The sequence below is a fragment of the Podarcis melisellensis genome (assembly GCF_964234715.1).
Source record: "Podarcis melisellensis genome assembly, chromosome: 16".
NCBI lineage: Eukaryota > Metazoa > Chordata > Lepidosauria > Squamata > Lacertidae > Podarcis > Podarcis melisellensis.
Genome location: NC_138533.1, coordinates 26,293,100 through 26,311,218, shown reverse-complemented (window position 1 = coordinate 26,311,218; position 18,119 = coordinate 26,293,100). Strand labels below are relative to the sequence as shown.

Sequence of the window (18,119 nt, the reverse complement as noted above, 5' to 3'; positions counted from 1 at the left end):
CGCTACTACGCTCAGGTCTGGGCCTACAAGGCAGATAGAGAGACCTGTTAATAAATAAGGCTTTATTTCTGTCAGGCGCTCCCAAACTGCGGCTCTCATTCAGGTGGTAGGTCCATCTCGTTAAATACTTAGAATTATCCTTTTATTGTCTACCTTATCTTTCATTTTAATTCCAGAAGCGATAAAAATAATAGTTTTAAATCGTACCGTTTGACTTCTGTGGAATACTATATCATTAAAGAAAAAATATAAGAAATAAGAGAAGCAATTAAAAACCATACAGCATCTAACACGGCACATTATTATTAAAATTATATACCACCCTTCACCGGAAGATGACAGGATGGCTTATGACATTAAAACACAGAACATAATAATACTGTAATGGATTAATTAATTAATAACCTTGCATTACAACAGGCAGAAAAAAATAAGTGGGCTGCCAAGACCCTCTGAAATTTTGAAGGGATCTATGGGGGAAATGTGTGAGAACCCCTGGCTTATATTCTCTCCCCACCCCCAAAACATGTTGTTTACTATTCCTAAACCTAATGACATGTAACTGCAACAATATATAGTTTCCATCCCCTTCCTATCCCCTGCCTCTGTTGACACCCCATTTTCTTGACTGTAGCCACCTCATGGCAAGAGCCTCTCAATTCCTTCCTACCACAGTACCCCATACAACAGGTGTGGGCAGTCTTTGGCCTGCCAGGTGTGAACTACAGTCCCATCATCCCTGGCCATTGCCCAAGGCTGCTAGGGCTGATGGGAGTTGTAGTTCTGCAACACCTGGCAGGCCAAAAGTTCCTCCAACCCCAGAGATGTAATGATAGTGCAATGTTGCTGCTACCGCCTCTACTATTATTATGAATCATGCAGTTTCTCCAACCAGGTGCCCTCCAGATGTTCTGGAGTACAACTCAGGACTGAGGATGATGGGATTTGCAGTCCAAATTATCTAATGTCCACCAGGATAGAGAAGACTCTGAAAATGCATTGTTAAATTTATGCCCCACTTCTCCCAATGGAAAAAGTCATTGTACAGATTGCTTTCCCCTTCCTTCTGGGTGCCACAGTTGTGTGTTTGAACATGCATCCAGCACTCATGTATCCTTACACATTAACAAGAGGTTTGGGATCTTTTGCTAGAGTTATAACGTGTGTCCATTTATGAATATGTACTTGTCTCATTTCCTGCCTAAATAAAACTCCCGACACGCTTTTACTTTGGGTTCTGGGCCAGTGACCCTAGCAAGCTATTAACTGCCAGATGAGCAACCCAGTAATTTTTAGAGGCAAACAAATAGCTTTACATTAAGATTCTTGACACATTAACAAATAAAGCTTGGTTTATTATATGAATTGAACATGACAGAATATGTAAATGCTGTTTCAGAAAGGCAAATTACAATTTTAAGCAGGCAGTAAATCCTACGCTACATACACACCTTGATCTAAAGCTAGAATCCCAACCTATTCGCAAAAGCTCAAAGTGTGACAATTCTGCCAGCAGGACTCACACTAATGGGAAGTTCATGAACAGCAGGAGGAGTATATCTGTCCTAAAGCAAAGCAGATGTGTGCCAATTCCTTGGGAGTGAGTTCTTTTAGCTGGAGCTAGTACTGAAAGTACTGAAAAGCTGGGAGTTTTAGAATATTTATTGCTATTGCATCGTAGTACTTTCAGATTTTCTCTCTCGTAATCTCTATCCCTAGGTTGTATGTTCCAAACTGTACCCTAATCCATTTCATATGCCCAAATCCAAGTCAAACAGGGACTGTAGCATCAGGGGCTATGGTCATTTGCTAAGTTACTGAGCCCCCCACCCAAGGGTGAGGTGTTGACCATGAGCCATGAAAGCAAGAAGCAGGGGACCGATCCCTGATCTCTCTCAAACCACTCACAATGGACAATGCTTTGTGGGTCAGACCATTGGTCCATCTAGCTCAGCACTGAACTCGGGTTACTAATTTCCCATTCCTTATTTGCAGAAAAAATTGTTCCTCGGGTGGGTTTGAATTTACATCTCCCTGCCACTGTCTCATTAGTGCAGAGACTGAGCTAATAGGTGTTGTGTGGATATGGCTAGAGCCATAGCTAGGTGATCTTGCGCCCTGGCAGAAGAACTGTCTAGATTGTGCCTAGTCATAAATTAGCTCTTCTTTCTGCCTCTCCTCCAACCCCAACACCACCCATTCAATTCACCCTCAATTTAAAACCTTTTCTAATGAGGCAATGGTCGATATTTGTATTTATAGACATGTTTATGGACATTTTTTAGCCACTTTTGCATTGTTGCACCTCACCACCCCCTAGCTACAGCCCTGGATGTGGCAATTTTTAATTGACAGAGGTCCTTGCTACCCCTGCCTGGCAAAAGGCCCTCCCACAACCTCAAAGTGCTGCCCCAGGCAAGCCCCCTCACCCAAGGAAGATATTCTGGCCCCATATTATAAAATGTGTTCTTTATTTCCTCTGCACCGAATGATAAAATTAGTAGTAGTAGCAGCAGCAGCAGCTGCAGTACCCCAGCCATTTGGGGTACAATATAAAAACACAGTGATACATCAAGCATTAAAAACTTCCCTATACAGAGTTGCCTTCAGATGTCTTCTAAGTGTTGTATACAGAAAGCAACCGTTTTGTGCAGGGATTCAATTTCTGACCCCTGTGTCGGCAGAGTGCGCAGAAGCCCACTCCACCCCATGTGTCAGTGGTCGTGCGTAAGTTAAACGCACCTAAAATGGTTGCCGCCTGCAGTTGTTTATTACCTTGACATCTAATGGGAGGCTGTTCCACAGGGTGGGTGCCACTACCGAGAAGGCCCTCTGCCTTGTTACCTGTAAATTCACTTCTCAAAGTAGGAGAACCCCCAGAAGGCCCTTGCCCCCAGAAGGCCCTTGGAGCTGGATCTCAGTGTCCAGGCTGATTGATGGGGGTAGAGATGCTTCTTCAAGATGTTGACAAACTGGAACAAATCCAGGGATGGGAGAGAAAAATGGAGCTGGGTCCAACAGGTCATGTGAGGAAGGGTTATGCCAGTGGAGGCTGCAAATGGGGCACTGCCCCACCATCCTCAGTCTGCACCATGAGCTATGCTCCACCTACTTATAAAAAGTCTAGTGGTTTGCACTGCCTGCTTCCCAATGAGTTTTGCAAATCTCAGCAGGTAAGATGGGGATGAAACTGATTGGCTCTGGTGCCACCTTGGCTCTTTGGCTACCTGTATTCTGCCCAGCAGTCCCAATGGGCACCAGCCACTGATAGCCTATGCTGAGCTTAGGAGGGAGACAAATCTTTGAAAGGCTGCCATATTTGTTTTCTCTCTCTCCAGAGGCCAACCCTCTAGATATTGACTAAACATTTGCAAGACCAACCTGACACTGCAAGCTGTTTAGCAGTGGAATTAGATGCCTTGGATGAAGGTGTCTTCTCCAAGGTTAAGAGGTTTCTAAGCGGAAACTGGATGTCAACCTGTCGGGGATGCTATAGCAGGGGGGTTGGAATGGATGATCTCTGAGATAACTGGCCTGCTAGTTTAGCAGGATCGCTGCATTGTTTGGCCCATTGAAATAAATAAAAAATAAGTAGGGTTGTTGTTTTTTTGCGGGGGGGGGGGTAAAATCACTCTTAAAACAACTGAGTTGCATCCAAAGTCTGTCATACTCAAGAGCAGCCCTGCTGAAACTTAGATTAATTTCACTGGGTCTACTCTGAGTAAACGGGGTCATGTTCTACCTAGCTGTTAGGTAATACTCCTATACGCTGGCAGATTTGAAGGGCTGACTCCTCTGTTAATAACGTAGAAGGGGGAATGTTGGGAACATAAAGGTACCATGGCAACAGATGTTTAAAGGAAGCATCATCACTCTTGAAAAGGAAAGATGGGGAATAGCTGAGAGGAAGCAAAAAAAAAAATCCCCGAAGTGTTAAAACAGGTGAGGGCGTTTGAAGAGAGAGAAATGAACTCTATTTAGAGGAGCTGTGTCAATTTCTCCCTTCTATTTTGCTCCAAAAACCACATGAAATACCACCTGTTTAAAAATGAATAATGCTTTTGCTATATCTGAGTAAATTTTTATTTCTGTGACAGTAATTGCTTCCGGCAAAGAGAAAAGTAGATTTAAAGGACATTGCCGCCTAGTGCCACAGGTTTGATGTGGGCTTTGTGCCGTTAAGAATTACTGGAATAAAAAGCGAGACTTGACAAATCCTACATCATTGTTGCACCTGCCAGCTTGGGTGCAAACAGGGCGATTGGAGGAGCGACTCCCGAGACCTGGGGACATGGATGGCTAAAGGTATTTTATGGGGCCTTCAAGGACATGTTAGGATACTCTGTGGGGGTTGGCAGGTTTGCTGCTCATTTGCATGTCAATTCCCACAGTGGCATTTCTTTTTTCTGGCTAAAGGGAAAGTTTTGCATGTGTTTAGGCACCTGCCTGAATGGGAGAAAACACACACAAAGGACAGAGTGAGAAAACCCCCGTGCCTGAATTAAGGAATGCCCATTGTGGGATCAAAAGGATTCACTGAATGCTTTTTCCATTTATAATTTTGCGGTGATGGAAGCGGGCTTGGATCTGGAATCTGGTAAGACTCAATTGCCTACTCCCCTCTCCAGCCAGGCTAAACATTTAGACAATTTCAGTGGGAAAGTAATTTGTGATACCGGAATTATTTTCTATAAAACGTTAAAAAGAGCCGGACAGGAATTGCAAGTGGAGGGAAATCATCAAGCAGCTTCAGGCTGAGCCGTCGGGCGATGGGGTTGTTGGCCCACCAGTGTTCTCTGCGGCCGCCGAGGGAGCGGCCTGGGCGCGCCCCGCCGAGGCCCATCAAGCGCTCCAGGTGCGCTACGACCCCCGAGGAGGGCCCAAATGGGCGCCCAAGTCCTCCCTCCCCAGCCCCGCGGTGCACCGATAGGTGGGAAGCAGTAGTGGGGAAGGGGAACCAGCGGCTGGGTCCGTCGGGGATTAAAGCCCCGCGCCTCCGGGGAGCGCCCCGCGCGCCCCCCACCCCTCGCCCAGGCCAGGCGCGGCTCCGAGGCGGCCCTCCAGGGATCACCTTCAACAGAGAAAGAGACAAGGAGGGGTGGCTGGGTGTGGGGGCTTTAACAGGAATTAGAGAAGGCGGGGGTTGAATTGCACCATCTGCATTGAGCAACTGGGGGAGGAGAGTTCAGGCTGCAAGCCGCCCCCCACCCAGTTGTTCCAGCCTAGATCCATTAGACCGGGTGTGTGGGGGGGGGTGGTTTAACTCTCATCCAGGCAAGCCCGTCCTTGCTCAGCCTGGGGCGGGGGCCCTTGCCGCTGCTGGCTCGGCATTGGCGGATCAGTGCTGGGGAGGGGGGGAGGGCGGCTGCAATTGCAGCAGCAGCCCCCAGCCCCCGCGGCCAGGAAGGGGGGGGGTTGGGTGGTGGCGTGGGGTGGGGGGCCGGCCTGCTGCCTCTGGCTGCTCTTGCATTGGCGGATGCGGGGAGGGAGGGGGGCAGGAAGCGAGGGAGGGGGGAAGAGCTTCAGTGGCTGCAGAGAGGGAGGGAGAGAAAAGGCGAGCGGGCGCGGGGGGGTCCCTTTCTACATCGGGAGGGGGGCCGCCAGCGCCGAAGAAGAAGCAGCAAAGTTTGCAGCGCGCCCCACAATCCGAGGCCCCGGCCGGCTCCGCAGCCCCCTGCCGGAGCGCTTTTCTTTTTTCCTTTTTGCAGCGCGGGGGGGACCTCGGGACTGCCGGCCCCCCCTCCTTCTTTCCCTCCCCCCCAGGGGTGAAAGTGCAAGAGGAAGTACAGCCGCTGCCATCTTTCCTCCGCTCCAAACACACACACACACATACACCGAGGGAGGGGGACGGGCGGGCGGACGGAGCGTGCCGGCAGCCCCCGAAAACTTCCCACCGACGGCGGCCAAGAGAAAAAGACAGCCGGAGCCATCACCGACGCCGCTTCCTCGTCGTCCAGCACCACCGGCAGCATCGACAGCAGCTTCCACGGCGGTCCCGCTCCCGCTGCAGCGCCTCGTGGCGGCCGCGAAGGAACTCGCCCGGGGGGAGAGGCGAAAAGGGGCTGCCTGCCTGCCCGCCCGCCGCGGCTGCTCCTGCGGCCTCTGGGCGCTCTCTCTCTCTCTCCCCCGCCGTCGGCCTTTTGTTCTTCCTGCCTTCGCTTTCTCTTCCAGTCTTGCAATTGTCTTTGGGATTTGCATTGCAACAACCCCCGCACGGGGCCGCCTTCATCTCCATCTCCTCCTCCTCCGGTTCCTGGGCGCGCTCGCGCACACACGGCGCCGTCGGGGCCCGGGGATTTTCTGGAAGGCGCGAGGCGGAGCGCGTGCGCCATTCTGGTTCCCCCCCTCCCTCCCTTTTCTTTTTGCATTCCGCCCATCCTCTCCCTCCTCCTCCCCCGCTTGACGGGCGCGCGCACCAGCCCCCTCGACGGGAGCGCGTGAACGCAGCAGGCGAGGAACGAGAGGACGCGCTCCCCCTGCCGGCCGTTCCTGCTGCTGCAGGCGCAGGAAGGTAAGGCGAGCCTCCAGCAGCAGCAGCCCCGATGGAGCGGGTGAACGAGGCGGCCGCAGCAGCCGCCGCCGCTGCAGCCGCCGCCAGTGCCAATGCGTGCGGCCCGTCCCCACCGGGCTGCTACACGTACCAGGTGAGCAGGCACAGCGCCGACCTTCTGCACAACCTGAACCAGCAGCGCAAGAACGGCGGGCGCTTCTGCGACGTGCTTCTCCGCGTCGGCGACGAGAGCTTCCCCGCGCACCGCGCCGTCCTGGCTGCCTGCAGCGAGTACTTCGAGTCGGTCTTCAGCGCGCAGGGACTGAGTGGAGGCGTTGAGGGCGCCGGAGGTACAGGAGCCGCCGGGGCGCCGGACGGGGGCGCAGCTGAGGCGACCGGCGCTGGAGGGGGCGGCCCCGGGGGCGGGGGCGGCCCCGGCGGGGTAGGCCGGGAGCTGGAGATGCACACCATCAGCTCCAAGGTCTTCGGAGACATCCTGGACTTTGCCTACACCTCACGGATTGTGGTGCGCCTAGAGAGCTTCCCAGAGCTCATGACAGCCGCCAAGTTCCTTCTCATGCGCTCTGTCATCGATATCTGCCAGGAGGTCATCAAGCAGTCCAACGTCCAGATTCTGGTCCCTCCGGCCACCCGCCCAGACATCATGCTCTTCCGTCCTGGCGCGGGCACCACCGATCTGGGCTTCCCCCTTGACATGACCAATGGCACTGGGTTGGCCCCCAATGGCAATGGGATCGCCGGGATGCCCGAGGATGAAGCCACTCGGGCTGCCCTCTCCGCTGCTGCCCAGTCTTCCTTGCCCGTCTTGCAGGGGGTGGACCGTCTTCCCATGGTGGCCGGGCCTCTCTCGCCACCCCTCCTGGCTTCGCCCTTCCAAAACGTTGGCACTGGCGCCCCCTCTCTGAGCAGCAAGCGGGGGCGGGGGCGTCCCCGCAAGGCCAACCTGCTGGACTCCATGATGTTCAGTGCCCCAGGGGGTCTGAGGGACGCTGGCATCCTGCCCTGTGGCCTGTGCGGGAAAGTCTTCACAGATGCCAACCGCCTCCGCCAGCACGAAGCCCAGCATGGTGTCACCAGCTTGCAGCTGGGCTACATCGACCTCCCACCCCCCAGGCTGGGCGAGAATGGGATCCCCGGGCTGGATGACACGGCCGCGCCCCGCAAGCGGAGCCGGACAAGGAAGCAGGTGGCTTGCGAGATCTGCGGGAAGATCTTCCGGGACGTTTACCACCTGAATCGGCACAAGCTGTCACATTCTGGCGAGAAGCCCTACTCGTGCCCTGTGTGCGGGCTGCGGTTCAAGAGGAAGGACCGTATGTCCTATCACGTCCGGTCCCACGATGGGTCGGTGGGGAAGCCTTACATTTGCCAGAGCTGCGGAAAAGGTTTCTCTAGGTAAGAGGGGGGTGTCCGTGGGGTCATGGGTTTGGAATTAAAAAAGACTTTCCAGACGTTGGCGTCTGGTGTGACAGTTAGCTGACACCCACAAAGATCTGGGCAGAAACTGGAACGTTGCAGGTCACAGGTCCATCAGCAGATGTCCTCCCGCAGATGTTCGGATTGTATACTAACCTGAGCATCATGCTGATGGGAGCTGCAGTCTGAAACATCTGGAGGACACCCTGCTGTGGGATGCAGTTCTAGGTGGAACTTTGTGAGGAGTGGAGGCTAAAGGTAAGAGCCACCACTGCACAGGTGTGCCCAGGTTCTGCAGTAAACATGGGGTGGGTGATGGAAGGACAGAACACCTGCTGGGGAGATGCAGAGAGTCCCAGGTATATTGTCCACCGTGTGCTTGGGGAGGGCTGTTTGTAGTGGCAAAAGACCGCCTATGCTGGCTGCCACATAAGATGCAAATCAGCACCATCCATTTAAAGCATACTGAGCATATATTTTGAGCACATGACTTTAGTGAATCCTGGGAACTGCAGTTTCCCTTCGCAGGGCTACCGTTGCCAGCACCCTCAACAAACTGCAGTTCCCAGGATTCTTCAGGGGGAGTCATGTGCTTCAAACGTACATAGAATGTGCTTTCAGGGAATAGTGTGGAACTTCTCAAAGTGACTTACTAGCATGCGCGTGTTGATACAGAAGTATATCCCGCAAGGCTCCGGACTGAATTTGCTTAGTTTGTGTTCACAGGGATGCAGCCTTACTAGGAAGTAATTCAGTAGGGCTTACTTCTGAGTAATTTGGCTCAGGGCTGCAGGGATCTTAACCACTAGGGAGCACATGGCTGGCCAGGTAGTGTGGGCGTTTTCCCCAGAGCCTGGATCTCAAAGGTTCTCTTTATGAGAGTGACCTGGACTTCAAATTCTCCACCTTCGTGTCCTGAGCATTTTCTGATGCTCACATTGGTGGAGTTTGGATGGCTTACTTGAGAGAAATAGAACGCTGTTCTTGAATTACAGGGCATGGATGTAAGTATTGTTGAGTGTGCTTGCAAAAAGCGTCTGGAATCAGATCAGTACATGTGTGTTGATCTTGAAGGAGAGGGCAGCTTCGTTGGTCGAAGGTGGATTCACACAACTGTGTGGCTTGCACTATGTCCGTATGAGTGACTGCGAATCAAAGCAGGTCTCCGTAATTCAGGAAATCACGTTTGTTTAAAGAGGTTGTGGCAACCTAAAGACTGGTGGAATCCTTCACAAAAATCGCTTTTGTGGTGGTGGAGAGAATCAATTTTTACTTAGACAAATATGATGACTCCGCTCTTAATTTCCCAGGAGTTGCACCTACTTCAATATTTCTCTGGTTTTGCATAAGATCCTGCTTCGTTTGCACTCCTAAAGATACCACTGACCAAGGCAAACTTCATCAGCCTGGTGCGCTGTAGATATTTCCGGGCTACGATTCGCATCAGTCCCAGCCAGTGCAAACACGCTGCCATCAACCCCAGCATCTGGCTGTGATGCCTGGGGATGATGGGAGCTGTAGACGAAAACATCTGGAGAGGGCTATCTGGAGAGGTACCTGTTTTGTTTCTGGCTATAGTTCGATAATCACTTCTGCAAATGGACCTGAACTGTTGTTTAATTAAAAGAACAGCAGACGTGACTTGTCAATGGTAGCATTTTGCTTAAGATAACTTCAGCTGTAAGCAAGAGGTTGTGTTTCCCCCCTCTGAAACTGGACTGCCACTTAAAAAAATCAAAACCCATAACTTTTTAAATGATCTTTAAGCTTCAGAGATTACTATTATTATATTTGATTTATTAATCGCCTTCTAAACCATCATCTCAAGGCGATCTGCATTTAAGATAATTAAAAACAGTTAAAAACACCAAACAGCAAATAAGAACAAGACTAAAACTCGTAACATAAAAAGAACCCTCCTGGGTTGTCCTGTTCTCACAGTGGCCGGCCATATCCCTCTGGGAAGCCACTATCCCATTTGTGATTCCCAGCAAGTGACATTCAGAGGCATACAGAAGTAATAGAATCACAGAATTGTAGAGTTGGAAGTGACCCTGAAGATCTAGTCCAACCCCTGCAGTACAGGAATATGTAGTTGTCCCATACACGCCGTCCTTTCCCCCCAGGGGGTATTCAATGGTACGCAATATCAGCACCTCTTTTTTTGTTTTGTTAAAAAGTGTGGCACTTTTTCTACAAAAAAAAAACAAACAAAACAAAACTGCACAGGGATCAAACCTGAAACCTTGACATTATAAGCACCTTGCTCTAACTAAAGGAGCATTTTGCGTTGGGTGGATTTAAAAGTAAAGATTGATCTATGCCTTAACCACTTGGGGCACAAAATGTTGACAGGCGTTTTGCTGAATCAACCAGGTGTGCACACTGATTCGGGCCGCAACTCTCAACCTGCTTTCTTCCATTGAACCCAGTGAAGTTTCCTGGTGACCAAGTAAACATAGGAGAGAGTGGAATTCCAGCCCTAAATGCAGTTTCTGTGAAACAAATCACAGTGAGTTCAGGAGAACTGATTAACATTGTACACAGGTTGTACATTGACAATAAAGGCATTATTATTATTATTATTATTATTATTATTATTAACCAGAGGTTCTTGGGATCATACCCACAGGCTGTAAGTAAATTCATTTGATACAAATGGAAGTTACTTTTGAGTAAATATGGTTGAGATTGGGGTGTTATATTCCTGCAAATATTAATAATACTTGTACGAAGCAAGGTACATTTAAAACCAGGGTATTTAAAGTATTTCTAAACACCTATCTTTATTTAGAGGTACGATTTTTCTGGGATTGCTTATGTTTGAAACTTATTTGTGAAAGCATGTACGTAATACTTTTAGGCTGGAGGGAAATAAAATACTTAATTTCCTCTTTGTTTGTGAGGAAATTTAGTAACAGAAATTTGATTATGGACAGCAACTGCATTATGGACAATTTATGTCTTTCTAAAAAAAAGCACCACATTCCTGGTTTTCAGAAATGTTGACTGCTCAAGATTATGGTAACTTAAGAAAGGAGGATTTTCATCTTTTTAGATTGCCTTCTGTAGGTGTGCCTTTTTACAGCACCTTGATATGCAGATATTTAGCAGACAACCATACTTCTCTTTGTTGTGCAAAGTGCTACCTGTTGATTTAAAACATCAACATGTTTGGTTTTTCCCCTTAGTTGAAAATATACAGAAGAAAGGCACATTACATCCTACAGGTCCCTTTCTGAAAAAAAGAAATGCATTTGCAGGAATTATAAACAACCACTTAAAGACTTTCCTGGTGGTTCATAAACTTCCCCCTCTGTTTTAATGGTATACACCATTTTAGAAGAGGTGTTGCCTTTCTCTCCCCACTCCCCCCAAATTGATTCCCTGCCATTTGAGGGAGAGGCTTTGGGAAGGAGGTCTATTAGCGCGCGCCCCCTAAAAAAAGAAAAGAAAAGAAAAATAGGCAAGGCATTGCAAAAGGGCAATTCTTAGCAGACTACAAGGAAGGCTTCAATTCTGCAGATTCCCTTGGCAGGAACCTCAAATAAAATAAGGGGAATTTGCTTCTCAATAAGGGGGCATGGTAAGATTTTTGCACATGCAAAAGTCCCTTTGGGTTCAGTGGTGCTTATTGCCATGTAAGTTGATATAAGAAAGCAGCCTCAAACTTGTATAATAAATGGACTAAAATTTATTGATTCAGAGGAAAGCTTGACTTTTCATTGCTGTCCTGCTCTTTCCATACTTGCCCAGAAGCATCATCCCCCCTCCCGGGTCGAAATAGTGTGTTTTTTGCCTAAGCTTTTCCTGATCTGCAAAGTTGGGCCCTGTTATCCCCAAATTTCTGTTTTAATAATGCTGTTTTTATGTTGTATGATCTGGTTTTGTTATTGTTTATAATACTGCTTCTAAGGTGCTTCTGCATACCTCTTATGGAATTTTTCAACATTAAACAATTTAGAAATGTTTTTAGAAGTACTGTAATATAATAATTAGCAAAAATAAATAAATAGCTGTGGTTCCTGCATTGCAGGAGCCTTTTGAGTCCCTTCCACCTCCGCAATTCTGTGATTCTATGAAATAAGTCAACAAACCAGCTTTGGGTGGGACTTGCTCCCAGGTATGGGTGCATTGAAGGCTTTTTAAGTCTGTTTCAACATTCACAGTGGCTCTTAAAACAAGGGGCTGATTTGGGGGGCGCTGGAGGAGCCTTGGATCACAGAGACCCATTTCAGGCCCAAACCAGACCCTCCGGTTGGGCTACTTCAGCTCACCTGCCTTTCCCTTCAGGTTGAGCAGCTTAACTGGGGATCTGCCCTATCTGCTTGCTTTCCTGGAGGGTGAATTCTGCTGAGCTGCATGTAATTGGCTGAGGACAGAAAAGCCGTTGTGAGAAGACAGAGAGGGGGAGATAATCTCATTCCAAGCAGCTTTTGGCCTCAGACAATGCTGAGCTTTCTTCCCACCAGGAAAAACCAGCAGCGTTTTGGGATCTACTTTGGTGACGCTAGGAAAACAGACCAGACATTATCACCAATGGGGTGTGGGTGTCAAAGTGCTATAGAACAGCCTCCCCCAATCTAATGCTTTCCAGATGTTTTGGACTACAACTGCATGCAGGCTGGGGCTGGTGGGAGTTGTGGACCCAAACATTGGTAGGGCCCCAGGTTTTAGGGAGAAGGCTGCTGTATCATGGAGGTTGAGGTCCTCTCTGCCTTGGGATTGTGTCCAAGCAGTGTGAGAAACTCAGATATAAAAGGTAGGTGCCAAATGCAAGGTTAAAGTCTCTAAAACGGAATGTCTAGTTGCCATTTTTGGGCGTCATATTTTTCTTTTTTCTTTTTTTATATATATAATTTTTATTAATTTCAACGTACCAATTATTATACATTCCACAGAGCTTCACATCTTATACAGTCTTTTTGGACTTCCATCAGCACCTCTGATGATCCACCATTTTTATCATTTCTGCATTTCTTAAATTCCTATTGCCTTTAGTTATCTTAACTCACAATCCACCTCTTTAACATTTTTGCAATAATTCAAATAATTTACCTCACAAAACGTCTTGCAAACCTACAAACGTAATCTGGTCATCACAATTACTTTTCAAATAGTCCGTAAATTTACACCAGTCTTCTGTGAATCTCTGGTCCCGCAGGTTTCGAATTCTTCCAGTTAGCTTATCCAATTCTGCATAGTCCATCAATTTCATCCTCCATTCTTCTTTTGTCGGTAATTCTTCTTGCTTCCATTTTTGTGCCAATAATATTCTTGCTGCCGTCACTGGGCGTCTTATTTTTCAATTTGACTGTGATTGCTTCTCAGTTAAACATCTGGCTAGCTGAGATGACAACCTTGAACTAGGTTAAGAACTTTGGGAACTTAAAGAACAAACGTTGTTTGATCCAGAGGCAGTCCACATATATATTGGCCCATTCCAACCTCTTTTTCTTAGTGGTGACTGCTCTTGCTCAGCCTGCACAGAAACAGCATTTTGGTTCCAGAAATACGTTCCATTAGTACATATAAAATATAACAGAATTCTACAGGATGTGGTATTAGTGTGTGAAAACAGTCCAGATTCAGTGATCCCCCGACAAGCAGCTCTTGATGCTGGATATTAGGGCTGTGTTATAAATCGATATATCGCCTGATATTGGGTTTTAGATCAAATCGCAATAACTGTGTTTTTTTTAAAAAAGCGACTTTGCAATTTATCACATGTTGTGTGTGTGGTATTGAGAAATCACAATATTGGAAAAACCAGGAAGCCGGTGCTTCTTCCTGTGTGTAGCCCTTGCTAACTCGCACCTCAGCCAGGTCTTCCCTGTCTCCTGCAGCAGCAAGATATAGCTACAAATCACTATTCAAACATCGACCAGCAGATATCACCAAACAGAGCTTTGAGAACCAGTTAGCTCTTAGTCTCCCCAGCCATCCAAACAGCAAGCAGGGACTTCTTTCGTCAAGGCTCTTGCTTAAAGGCGCCAGACTGGTAGTTGGCTTAGAGAAAGCCTGCAGGTTCAGACTTCTGGAGCCCTTTCCCCCCATAAAACCATAATCTTAAAAAAAAAACAGTCAGACACCTCCCTTTGACATTTGACCCTCTTCTGTCATTTTCCCCTCCATCTGTGTGTGTGTGTGTGTGTACAGTGGTACCTCTGGTTACAAACTTAATTCGTTCTGGAGGACTGTTCTTAACCTGAGGTACCACTTTAGCTAATGGGGTCTCCCGCTGCCGCCGCCGTCGTGCGATTTCAGTTCTCATCCTGAGGTAAAGTTCTTAACCCGGGTTAGCGGAGTCTGTAACCTGAAGTATTTGTAACCCGATGTGTTTGTAACCCGAGGTACCACTGTACTGCTTGTGGGTGTGCGAGTGTCTACGTGTGTCTCCCTCCCTGCTCTCCTTGGTGGCATTTTTTGGTGAAGCAGCAGCAACCAGCATCAAAAAGCACTGGGCTATTATTATTATTATTATTATTATTATTATTATTAACCCAGCCAACACTTCACACTTCGTTTTCTGTAAGCGGCAGCCAGCCCCTTCTTAAAACTGTACTGCTTGGGGGGGGTGTGATTGTGTCTCCCTGATTCTGTTGGTGTGTCCAACTAATGCTCCGTTTGGAGCCATGGCACTATTGCAAGAAGCAGAGAGGCTTATTTAACACCGTTTTTTAGCCCCATGTTTCTTTAGCTCAGTCTGCTCTGCAGTGCTTCGCTTGCTCTCTCTCAACTCTTTCCCTTCTGAGTTGCTTCCTTCCTTGCTCCATGAACGAGTCCCAGTCATAGCTGTCAACTTTTCCCTTTTCTTGCGAGGAATCCTATTCAGAATAAAGGAATTTCCCTTCAAAAAAGGGGGAAGTTGACAGCTATGGCCCCAGTTCTCCCCAGTTCTCTCTCTCTCTCTCGCTCTCTCTCGGGATTGTGTCTTGTAAATTGCTTCAGAATAAAAGGGGGGAAAACACCCAGTGTTTATTGTGTGTGCCTTTCTTTTGGGGCAGAAGCGGCCCACAGGTTTCTTACTAATCCAGCCTGCGCTGTCAGCCCATGTTAACTCTGCTAGTCTTTGGCTCCCGCCCCGCCAGTCGCAAGCAGGAGGGAAATACAGCTTTGATATGCTTGTTGGCTTGCAAGTTGCTCCAGAGTAAAAGAAAAAAAACCACACACCCTGCTCTGCCATTTGAACTTCTTCTGTGTCTTCCTCCACCTGCCTATGATCCCCACTTTCTCCTATATGATTATGCCAAGAGTGGACATTGACGAATGCCCTCTGATGGGGGGGGGCAAGGCACATGAAGCATCCTTCGCAATGTTGAAAGGGCTTCAAAGACGTTTTTTGCTATCCCAGGAACAAGTGTGGCATTTGAGAGTGTGTTCAGCACAGCTGACAACGTTCTTCAAATACAAAGGGCATCTCTATTGGCAGAGAACGCCAAAATTTCATTTAATGATTTCTGTTCTGTAAAATTTTACCCACCCTTTATGGTTTGGCCTGGTTTATAAAAGAAATGCAGATTTTCCTGACAATAAAAATATAAAATTTGTTTATATATTGTTTTGTTAAAATGTATCCATTCCATTCTGGCCTGGTTTTGAAAAGAAAATTAACAAACAGTCAAATGAACTGGTGTTGTGGGATGTATACATTCAATTAAGACTCAACAATGAATTATATTTGAATATCTACTGACTTTGCTATTTTCTTGTTTAGTAATGTAATCAAATTTTTAGGAAACCTTTGATATCTATGCTACTAATTACATCTACAGATTTAATTTTAGAGAAAATGTGCTGATTTAAACATTATTGGTACAGTAGTTCTATAGCATAAAATGTGCCTGGCAAATTTCAAACACTGTCCACCAAGGATTAGTCATGGGAAAAGACCTATGAGAAGTACATTGAGATCTTGTCTAACTACGTATGCATATTTGGGCGCCCTACTGAGTTTGGTGTGAGATTCACTCTCCGGTAACTCTACTATGTTTGCAACCTTCTTGATGTCTAACTTGAATCCCATTGGTTTCTGTGGAGCAATTAAATCAATGGTTCCCAAACTATCCGCCATGTGGAATGCCCTCCCAACTGATGTCAAACAGATAAACAACTATCTGGCTTTTAGAAGACATCTGAAGGCAGCCCTGTAGAGGAAAAAATTTTAATGTTTGATATTATATTGCGTTTCTATATTTTGTTTGTGCGCTGGAAGCATAAATGACTACCAGACTTTGAAAAGCCGGTATCACTGGATCAAATTCAACGATTTTGTTGAATCAAACTAAGTAGTTTTAACTGGATTTGGAACAAATGTGCAGTTAATTCTTACTGTTCTGAATTGGATTGTGTTATTATTATCTTCCTTATTGGGTCGTGTGAACCACTATTCTGAAAAAGGCTTTGTTTTTATAGGTTAGGGGGTGCTGGGGATGACTTTAAAGAACCAAGGGGGGATGGTGGCCCGAAAATGTTTGGGAACCACCAATCTAGAAAACCTCTGTTGTGTTTGGTTACAATAGATGCTGCAGACCTAACTCCATCTTATCTCTCTTTTTGTCCCCTTTCTCAAGGCCTGACCATCTGAACGGGCACATCAAACAAGTGCACACGTCAGAGAGACCTCACAAATGTCAGGTAGGAACTACTGGATGGAAGAGGGTCTGTGATGATGGGGAGGAAGCCTCTGAAGAAGGTGGTGGAGATGCAAGCCTTCTTCTGTGCACCTGGAATTTACCGTGCTCCTTGTAAACTTGTTCTAGAGACACTCCGCTCCTTCCCCCCTTCCCCCCACCCTCTTCCCAATGTCATCTGCTTCTCCTCCCCTCCCTCGTATGGTCTCTCCTCTCCCTGCCCCTCCATCTCATCCCTACCTTTGTAGCGTTTGTCTCCACTCTGCTCGCCCTAGGCGATCAGCCTTTTCTCTCTGCAACCAGCCTTTTCTCTCTTCGTCCTGCCTGCCCGTCAACAGGTGGGCTCTCAAGGTCCCTCCTTGATTTTAGGGAAATTCCAGTTAGCTGCTGAACGCATTTTTTGTGGGTTCCTCCCCCCCACCTTTGAACATCGCACTGAGCAAAATTGGAAGCTCCCCCCACCCTTTTCTCTTTTTTTTCCTAGCAAGGGGACACACAGAGCATTGCTCAACTTCGTGACACGGCTTTGGGGAAGGTGGGGCGGGGCTGTTTTTTCTTCCTTCCTTTCCCAGTTAATGTAACTGTTTCTGTTTGGATTTGAAGAACAGTAAACACCCCTGGACTTGCTTCAGGGAGGAGGCAAGCTCCTTGCGGGGAGGGGGCGACTCCAAAACCCAGCTAAGGTTTAAGACATGATGGGCGTTCAAGCTGGTTATCGTTTCTGCTAGCTGCTCTACCTGTGACCTGATTGGATTTCTCCAATGGCCTCTGCCACCCTTCTCCTTTCTGAGTGGTAAAAAGGTGATCACATACGAGACAGGCATGTTGGCTTGCTTGCTTGCTTGTTTCGTGAAATTTATATACTGCTTGAACGTCAAAAGAGAAAAGCCAACCTCAAAGCAGTTTACGAAACAATAAAACGATCAGTTAAAAGAACTCTTTAGAACAGTGTTTTTCAAACTTTTTTGGGCAAAGGCACACTTGTTTCATGAAAAAAATCACGAGGCACAGCACCATTAGAAAATGTTAAAAAAATTAACTCTGTGCCTTTATTGACTATATATAAAGTAATTCTCTTGAATAGGAATCAAATAAACACAAAGAAAGTATTTTATAATTACTTTATTATGAAATAGAAAGTAAACAGAAATATGAAAAATTATAAAATACTTCATTTTTTAATTTTTTAAAAAAAATTTCATTTTTTCCCACGGCACACCAGGCAACATCTCGAGGCACACTAGTGTGCCGTGGAACAGTGGTTGAAAAACACTGCTTTAGAACATCCAAAAGTTAAAATCAGCGATTAAGCTCAAAACAGATTAAAACATACATCAACGTACAGTTTCTGGATGGCCCTTGCCGGAACAAAAACATTTTTAGCAGGCTAAGGAAAGAGCACAGCAAAGGCACCTGCCTGGTGTCAATAGGCAGGGAGTTCCAAAGTGTAAGCGCACAAAAAATGATTTCTCACAGATGCAGAATGTGTCTTATGTGGCACCTGTAATGGTGCCAGTTTCACTGATAGAAACAGGTGGGTGTATATGAGATAAGGCAAT

At 47.2% G+C, this 18,119-nt stretch overlaps 1 protein-coding gene across 7 annotated transcripts in view; it reads left to right on the top strand.

The window, feature by feature from the left end:
* Positions 1 to 6,535: 6,535 nt before the first annotated feature.
* PATZ1 (POZ/BTB and AT hook containing zinc finger 1) overlaps positions 6,536 to 18,119 on the top strand; it is a 31,426-nt gene continuing 19,842 nt past the window's right edge. For all 7 annotated transcript variants that reach the window (XM_081892331.1, XM_081892329.1, XM_081892327.1 and 4 more), the window contains exons 1-2: positions 6,536 to 7,906; positions 16,501 to 16,564. In XM_081892331.1, coding sequence (XP_081748457.1) covers positions 6,543 to 7,906; positions 16,501 to 16,564 — 1,428 coding nt within the window. In that variant the 5' untranslated portion in view covers positions 6,536 to 6,542. The remainder of the gene's footprint in view (positions 7,907 to 16,500; positions 16,565 to 18,119) is intronic.